Below are 9,049 nucleotides of genomic sequence, written 5' to 3' on the forward strand. Positions count from 1 at the left end.
CGTTCCTGTAAAGTCTTGAAAGGGAATGTACATCCCTAGTTCTGTCCAGACTATGGTTCTGACCTACAAATACACTGGATTGTTTACGCTTCGACAAAGTGTAAGACCAACTAAGTGTGGTCTCTTCGGTGTACCGTAGCAGTGCCGTACATCAGACGCAATTGTCGAAGTGCTTCATCCACAACAGAGGTCACAAACAGACAGGTACAGCTGTTACGTGTTTATACTATTACAAATACATGAAATAAGACGCAAGTGTTTGAAATATAAATATATTGTACTACTGAAGACATATTTTATTGTTTCATAGTTAAATGTGTCATTGCTGCTTCCCAAGGTCCACTGCGAACGTTAAATAGCAGGCTAACTAGCTTGCTAGCTCCCTAGTCGGCAGGCTGTGCTAGTTATCTAGCTAACTACAGTACAATCCAAGAGTATCTGATCATGGAAACCTAACATCTCTATGGTACTATGAAATATTCTTACAGTCGGTGGTGTGTTCCTGTATGCTTTCATGAACTAATTTAGCTAGCTAGTTCCACAAGTCAAACCCCCCTGATGCTGTGTGTTAGGATGGGAGGAGACCACGGCAGTAAACTAAACCTGCCAGACTTTAAGCAGTGGAAGGTAGAGGGAACACCTCTGGAGTTCACACAGCAGAGACTGGCAGCTAGAGGACTGAAGGACCCGTGGGCACGGTGAGAGAGAGGGAGATCTTTCCATTAAAGATGTGTACATGTAAAGTGCCTTCGGAAAGTATTCACACACCTTGACTTTTTCCACATTTTGTTAAATTAAATAAATAAATAAACCCGGCAATCTACACACAATAACCCATAGTGACAGCGAAAACAGGTTTTTAGAAATGTTTGCAAATTCATTTAAAATAAACGGATATCGTATTTACATAAGTATTCAGACCCTTTGCTATGAGACTCGGCCAAACTGAGAAATTGGGGGAGAAGGGCCTTGTTTACCAAGAACCCGGTGGTCACTGACAGAGCTCCAGAGTTCCTCTGTGGAGATGGGAGAACCTTCCAGAAGGACAACCATCTCTGCAGCACTCCACCAATCAGGCCTTTAAGTTAGAGTGGCCAGAAGGAAGCCACTCCTCAGTAAAAGGCACATGACAGCTCGCTTGGAGTTTGCCAAAAGGCACCTAAAGACTCTCAGACCATGACAAACAAGATTCTCTGCTCTGATGAAACCAAGATTGAACTTTTGGCCTGATTGCCAAGCGTCACATCTGGAGGAAACCTGGCACCATCCCTACGGTGAAGCATGGTGGTGGCAGCATCATGCTGTTGGGATGTTTTTCAGTGGCAGGGACTGGGAGACTAGTCAGGATAGAGGGAAAGATGAACAGAGCCAAGTGCAGAGATCCTTGATGAAAACCTGCTCCAGAGCGCTCAGGACCTCAGACTGGGGCGATGGTTCACCTTCCAACAGAACAACGACCCTAAGCACACAGCCAAGAGAACGCAGGAGTGGCTTCGGGACAAGTCTCTGAATGTCCTTGAGTGGTCCAGCCAGAGCCTGATCGAACATCTCTGGAGAGAGCTTGAGAGGATCTGCAGTGAATAATGGGAGAAACACCCCAGATACAGGTGTGCCAAGCTTGTAGCGTCATACCCAAGAAGACTCAATGCTGTAATCGCTGCCAAAGGTGCTTCAGCAAAGTACTAAGTAAAGAGTTTGAATACTTATGTAAATGTAATATTTGTTTTTTTATTTTTAATAAATTAGCAAAAATGTCCCAAAAAATGTTGCTTTGTCATTATGGGGTTTTATTTGTAGATTGTGGAAAAAGTCAAGCGGTCTGAATACTTCCTGAACGCTCTGTGTATGTGAGTGATACTGATGTTATTCTCTCCCACCCACAGTAATGAGGTGTGGAGGTACGTGGGAGGGTTCAGCCGTCCTGTATCCCTGGGAGACGTGATGCTGAGGGGTTTTAAATGGGGCTTTGCTGCCTTTGCTGTGGCTCTGACTGTAGAGTACGCTCTCTTCCCCCCCAAGAAGTCTGGCCACTGACCTCTAACCCCAGAACGCTTCGGAACACAACCGGATCAGATGATTTTCCTGTATAATAAATGTTGAGTGTTTTCATCCACTAAATGGCTGGTTGTGTTGGTATGGTTGGTGTAGTGTGGTTGGTGTAGTGTGGGTGGTGTTGGTGTGGTTGTGTTGGTGTAGTGTGGTGTGATTGGTGTAGTGTGGTTGGTGTGGTGTGGTTCACTAAATGGCTGGTTGTGTTGGTGTGGTGTCTTTGTGTTGGTGTAGTGTGGTTGGGTTGGTGTAGTGTGGTTGGTAATAGTATTACTCTCCCTGCTACTCTGACACTGAAAAAGGCACACGGCCAGGGTTTATATGTTTGCAGTTTTCCTGTAAATTAGGCTACTTTGAAAACAAATACACTGCTCAAAAAAATAAAGGGAACACTTAAACAACACAATGTAACTCCAAGTCAATCACACTTCTGTGAAATCAAACTGTCCACTTAGGAAGCAACACTGATTGACAATACATTTCACATGCTGTTGTGCAAATGGAATAGACAACAGGTGGAAATTATAGGCAATTAGCAAGACATCCCCAATAAAGGAGTGGTTCTGCAAGTGGGGACCACAGACCACTTCTCAGTTCCTATGCTTCCTGGCTGATGTTTTGGTCACTTTTGAATGCTGGCGGTGCTTTCACTCTAGTGGTAGCATGAGACGGAGTCTACAACCCACACAAGTGGCTCAGGTAGTGCAGCTCATCCAGGATGGCACATCAATGCGAGCTGTGGCAAGAAGGTTTGCTGTGTCTGTCAGCGTAGTGTCCAGAGCATGGAGGCGCTACCAGGAGACAGGCCAGTACATCAGGAGACGTGGAGGAGGCCGTAGGAGGGCAACAACCCAGCAGCAGGGCCGCTACCTCCGCCTTTGTGCAAGGAGGAGCAGGAGAAACACTGCCAGAGCCCTGCAAAATGACCTCCAGCAGGCCACAAATGTGCATGTGTCTGCTCAAACGGTCAGAAACAGACTCCATGAGGGTGGTATGAGGGCCCGACGTCCACAGGTGGGGGTTGTGCTTACAGCCCAACGCCGTGCAGGACGTTTGGCATTTGCCAGAGAACACCAAGATTGGCAAATTCGCCACTGACGCCCTGTGCTCTTCACAGATGAAAGCAGGTTCACACTGAGCACGTGACAGATGTGACAGAGTCTGGAGACGCCGTGGAGAACGTTCTGCTGCCTGCAACATCCTCCAGCATGACCGGTTTGGCGGTGGGTCAGTCATGGTGTGGGGTGGCATTTCTTTGGGGGGCCGCACAGCCCTCCATGTGCTCGCCAGAGGTAGCCTGACTGCCATTAGGTACCGAGATGAGATCCTCAGACCCCTTGTGAGACCATATGCTGGTGCGGTTGGCCCTGGGTTCCTCCTAATGCAAGACAATGCTAGACCTCATGTGGCTAGAGTGTGTCAGCAGTTCCTGCAAGAGGAAGGCATTGATGCTATGGACTGGCCCGCCCGTTCCCCAGACCTGAATCCAATTGAGCACATCTGGGACATCATGTCTCGCTCCATCCACCAACGCCTAGTTGCACCACAGACTGTCCAGGAGTTGGTGGATGCTTTAGTCCAGGTCTGGGAGGAGATCCCTCAGGAGACCATCCGCCACCTCATCAGGAGCATGCCCAGGCGTTGTAGGGAGGGCATACAGGCACGTGGAGGCCACACACACTACTGAGCCTCATTTTGACTTGTTTTAAGGACATTACATCAAAGTTGGATCAGCCTGTAGTGTGGTTTTCCACTTTAATTTTGAGTGTGACTCCAAATCCAGACCTCCATGGGTTGATAAATTGGATTTCCATTGATTATTTTTGTGTGATTTTGTTGTCAGCACATTCAACTATGTAAAGAAAAAAGTATTTAATAAGATTATTTCTTTCATTCAGATCTAGGATGTGTTGTTTAAGTGTTCCCTTTATTTTTTTGAGCAGTATATATTGGTTGCAGGTTTTTGGGCTACTTCTAAATTGCACTGCGGCCACCATCTATGCATTTTACTGTGACCAGCTGACTCAGACAGCGAGGCAGGTGGGGATGGAGGAGGAGGTGTTGAGAGAGTACTGCCGGCGAGTCACCTGAGTGAGAGGAGAGCAGCATGTGATGTGAGAACAAGGAAATACCGCACTAGCCGGGTAATATGAAGACATCTATTGGATAAATGCGGCTATTCCTTTTGCAGCAAATTATTTTTTGGGGGGATGGTTTTTAGGCCTTGTGGGTTGATTTTTGATTTTTGCCCACATTTTTTTTTAGCTATACCTGGAAATCCTGCATGACCACCGTTCAGCTTTTACCATCTTTATTTCCTTAACACAGCTGGGGTCATTAGTACACAGTCCATAGCTAACTGTTTTACAACCCAAATTCAGCTAGGTCCCTCGATCATTTCTGACCGTTTTAGTTACCTTATTCTCAGAGACTCTGTCGCTGATGCACTCCGTTTACTCTACTGAAGGAGACCCCCAGGTGTGCTGGTGGTGGAATGGCTGGGCATCCTCCAGGTGTTTAGGAAATACTGGTATACACTTTTTATACACACATTTTCTGAAATTGAAAGTTAAAGGAGATTCATGTTGTTGCTCTGCTCTCCCGGTCAGTCCTGCTTCCTGGTTGTTAACCAAGCACAAGCACTTTGCCGTCACCAGGACAACGACCATCACCACCAGACCATCCAGGCTGTGGTTCTGCAACCTGGGGTATAATCAATACTGATTATGTTGCAACAGAAAATACAGACAAGTTTCTATTGAACAAATCCAGGTAGGTCCCTCTCCATTTGGTTTGGTTGTTAAACAGTTCCTGTAATGATTCCACCCAGCTGAGGTTCTGGGTTTGGGGCTCAGATGGCCCGCCCCATGGGAACAATGTGACACACCCCCTCCTACAGAAGAACATGGGTCCCACTGGGTCAGGAAGGCCCTCTCACTGTGGTGATCACACACACAGACAGTCACACACACACACAGACACACCCATAACTTAGTTTTATTGTTCAGCACTGTACTGTAGGCGACTTTGGATAAAAAGCATCTGCTAAGTGGTATACAGCATATTGTGGTACTGTTTAGTTATTACAGGAGTTATCTTATCCACACATGATGGAGATGCTGTAGGCAGGCTTTCTAGCTTAGATATAAGATACTCACACAGAGACATGGACCACGCACGACAGTTACGAACTCACGGTTTAATCTCTGTAGTTATCGACAGGGTAAGAGTGTGCAAAGCTGTCATCAAGACAAAGGGTGGCTACTTTAAAAAATATAAAATATCTTTTGATTTGTTTAATACTTTTTTGGTTACTACATGATTTCATATGTGTTATTTCATGGTTTTGATGTCTTCACTATTATTCTACAATGTAGAAAATAGCAAAAAAAATAAACTTAAATGAGTAGGTGTGTCTAAACTTTTGACTGGTACTGTACGGGGGGGGGGGGTCCATACGCCCCCCAGTTAGGAACGACTGGTCTATAGTATGAGCTGTGTAATTTGATTGGAACCACTGGTCTATAGTATGAGCTGTGTAATTTGATTGAGACCACTGGTCTATAGTATGGGCTGTGTAATTTGATTGGAACCACTGGTCTATAGTACGGGCTGTGCAATTTGATTGGAACCACTGGTCTATAGTATGGGCTGTGTAATTTGATTGAGACCACTGGTCTATAGTATGGGCTGTGTAATTTGATTGATACCACTGGTCTATAGTACGGGCTGTGTAATCTGATTGGAACCACTGGTCTATAGTATGGGCTGTGTAATTTGATTGGAACCACTGGTCTATAGTATGGGCTGTGTAATTTGATTGGAACCACTGGTCTATAGTATGGGCTGTGTAATTTGATTGAGACCACTGGTCTATAGTATGGGCTGTGTAATTTGATTGAGACCACTGGTCTATAGTACGGGCTGTGTAATCTGATTGGAACCACTGGTCTATAGTATGGGCTGTGTAATTCGATTGATACCACTGGTCTATAGTATGGGCTGTGTAATTTGATTGAGACCACTGGTCTATAGTATGGGCTGTGTAATTTGATTGGAACCACTGGTCTATAGTATGGGCTGTGTAATTTGATTGGAACCACTGGTCTATAGTATGGGCTGTGTAATCTGATTGGAACCACTGGTCTATAGTATGGGCTGTGTAATTTGATTGAGACCACTGGTCTATAGTACGGGCTGTGTAATTTGACTGATATTGCTGCCCAGCAGACAATATGAAGGGCCTCATCGGGCACACACACACACAAAATACTAAAATAAGCAACTGTAGCCGGTGTGAAATGGCTAGTTAGTTAGCGGTGGTGCGCGCTAATAGCGTTTCAATCAGTGACGTCACTCGCTCTGAGACTTGAAGTAGGTTTCCCCTTGCGTGGCGCGATGGGTAACGATGCTTCGTGGGGTGTTAGTTGTTGATGTGTGTAAGGGTCCATGATTCGAGCCCAGGTTGGGGCGAAGAGAGGGACGGAACCTATACTGTTACACAACTAATTCTCAAACCTCGAGCAATAGGACTTTAAATCAATTACAAATTACATGACCCTCCCCTGGAATAAAAAAAACCACAAACTAAACCCTCCCCCTGATTGAAAATGCACGATCCTCCCCCCATTTTCCTCCAGGTAACAGGTGTGTACATTTCGACGGCTCCCTAATGTTTTGCTTTTTCCTCAACCTAAATATGCTGCACTGCCCATGAATTCTGAAACATGATCTACAAGGAAAAACAATGTACTACGGTAGGTCTAATTACAGTGGAGTCAAAACACTTCAATATATCAACTGTCTGTTCACCTTTTAAATTGTACTGTATGTTATAAACCGTGCACCCTGTCTGCATAGAGCAAAAAACTTGAAATTATACTGAACAAAAGTATAAACGCAACATGCAACAACTTCAAAGAGTTTACTGAGTTACAGTTCATATTAGAAAATCAGTCAATTAAAATAAATTCATTAGGCTGTAATCTATGGATTTCACATGATTGGGGAGGGAAACTGGGCCAGGCCCAGCCAATCAGAATGAGTTATTCCCCACAAAAGGGCTTTATTACAGAGATAAATATTCAACACCCCTTCCCCCTCCCCGCCGGTGAAGAAGCCGCATATGGAGGTCCTGGGTTGGCGTGGTTACACGTGGTCTGCGTTTGTGAGGTCGGTTGGACGTCCTGCCAAATTCTCTAAAACGACATTAGAGGCAGCTAGGGTAGAGAAATTAACATTACATTTTCTGGCAAATTCTCTTGCCAATTGCTCACTCTGAGACATTTGCGGCATTTTCTTGTGTGACAAAACTGCACATTTTAAAGTGGACTTTTATTGTCCCCCAGCACAAGGTGCACCTGTGTAATGATCATGCTGTTTAATCAGTTTCTTGATATGCCACACCTGTCAGGTGGATGGATTATCTTGGCCAAGGAGAAATGCTCATTTCTGTTTTTTTCCCCCCATTTCAGCTCATGAAACATGGGACCAACACTTTACAGGTTGCGTTTATATTGTTGTTCAGCATATGACAGGTCCAATGAAATGGGATACACATGGTCATTTGTTGTAGCGCTACTTCGGGAATATGAACTCATGACCGGAAAAGGAATGAGAAATGTATTCTGCAATGTGGTGTTCTTTATAAACTGAATTTCACAGTGTTCAGACGAACACAAGTCAAACCGTCTGTTCTATCGCTAACCGGCGCGTTGGGTTGGACCGCGTAGAGCTGCTTGAAATATCTATTTCCTACTGTGAAATGGGTCCAATTAAATGAGAGATGGGATGAATGCTTATCCTAACTTGTAGGTCTATAGGCTATTCTGCGAGTATGAAACCATCAGTTAAGAAAAGGTGAGGAATTTATTCTGCAATGATCTTGTAAATGAAATATATGCTAATTATTTTAAAATGCAAACGATTGTATCTTGTTTTTCTGTTTAGCAACCCGTTTTATTGTTCTGAATACGTTTCATCATATATTCCATATGGCTACCAGGCTACGTTTGGGTTCTGGCAGTGAGTCCATATGGCTACCAGGCTACGTTCGGGTTCTGGGAGTGAGTCCATATGGCTACCAGGCTACGTTCGGGTTCTGGCAGTGAGTCCATATGGCTACCAGGCTACGTTCGGGTTCTGGCAGTGAGTCCATATGGCTACCAGGCTACGTTCGGGTTCTGGCAGTGAGTCCATATGGCTACCAGGCCACGTTTGGGTTCTGGCAGTGAGTCCATATGGCTACCAGGCTACGTTTGGGTTCTGGCAGTGAGTCCATATGGCTACCAGGCTACGTTTGGGTTCTGGCAGTGAGTCCATATGGCTACCAGGCTACGTTTGGGTTCTGGCAGTGAGTCCATATGGCTACCAGGCTACGTTTGGGTTCTGGCAGTGAGTCCATATGGCTACCAGGCTACGTTTGGGTTCTGGCAGTGAGTCCATATGGCTACCAGGCTACGTTTGGGTTCTGGCAGTGAGTCCATATGGCTACCAGGCTACGTTTGGGTTCTGGCAGTGAGTCTGAGTCCATATGGCTACCAGGCTACGTTTGGGTTCTGGCAGTGAGTCCATATGGCTACCAGGCTACGTTTGGGTTCTGGCAGTGAGTCCATATGGCTACCAGGCTACGTTTGGGTTCTGGCAGTGAGTCTGAGAGGTCTACGGTCGGTGGGAAGATGAGCACATTCTCGTGTCAAGTTCAGTTTTTTACAATTTCAATTTTCTGTGTGAAAACTGGCCCATGCATGTCTCAGGGGCATATGCAACGTTTCTAAATGAGGCTGCTGGTTCTGAACGTGAACTCAGCCAACCCCTACCTGTGTGTGTGAGGGGCAGAGGGAGGCGAGGACACGGGGGACCCCCAGCTGGACCCCTGACCAGCCGGACTTCTTCACCCTCTGGGCTCAGGTGCTGTGTGGAGGGGGAATTACTGAGCGCTGCTACTGGGAGGCGGGGTGTCTATAGGGGGGTGTCTACAGGGGCATAGAACAAGTAGGGG

The 9,049-nt window shown here is 45.8% G+C and overlaps 1 protein-coding gene across 1 annotated transcript; it reads left to right on the forward strand.

The window, feature by feature from the left end:
* Nucleotides 1–102: 102 nt before the first annotated feature.
* On the forward strand, nt 103–2,447 carry ndufb3 (NADH:ubiquinone oxidoreductase subunit B3). Its single transcript, XM_029706128.1, has 3 exons — nt 103–204; nt 573–698; nt 1,884–2,447. The coding sequence occupies exons 2-3, from the start codon at nt 574–576 to the stop codon at nt 2,032–2,034; spliced, it is 276 nt and encodes a 91-aa protein (XP_029561988.1). The 5' UTR covers nt 103–204; nt 573; the 3' UTR covers nt 2,035–2,447.
* Nucleotides 2,448–9,049: the final 6,602 nt, after the last annotated feature.

The sequence above is a fragment of the Salmo trutta genome, chromosome 21, assembly GCF_901001165.1.
Source record: "Salmo trutta chromosome 21, fSalTru1.1, whole genome shotgun sequence".
NCBI classification, from domain to species: domain Eukaryota; kingdom Metazoa; phylum Chordata; class Actinopteri; order Salmoniformes; family Salmonidae; genus Salmo; species Salmo trutta.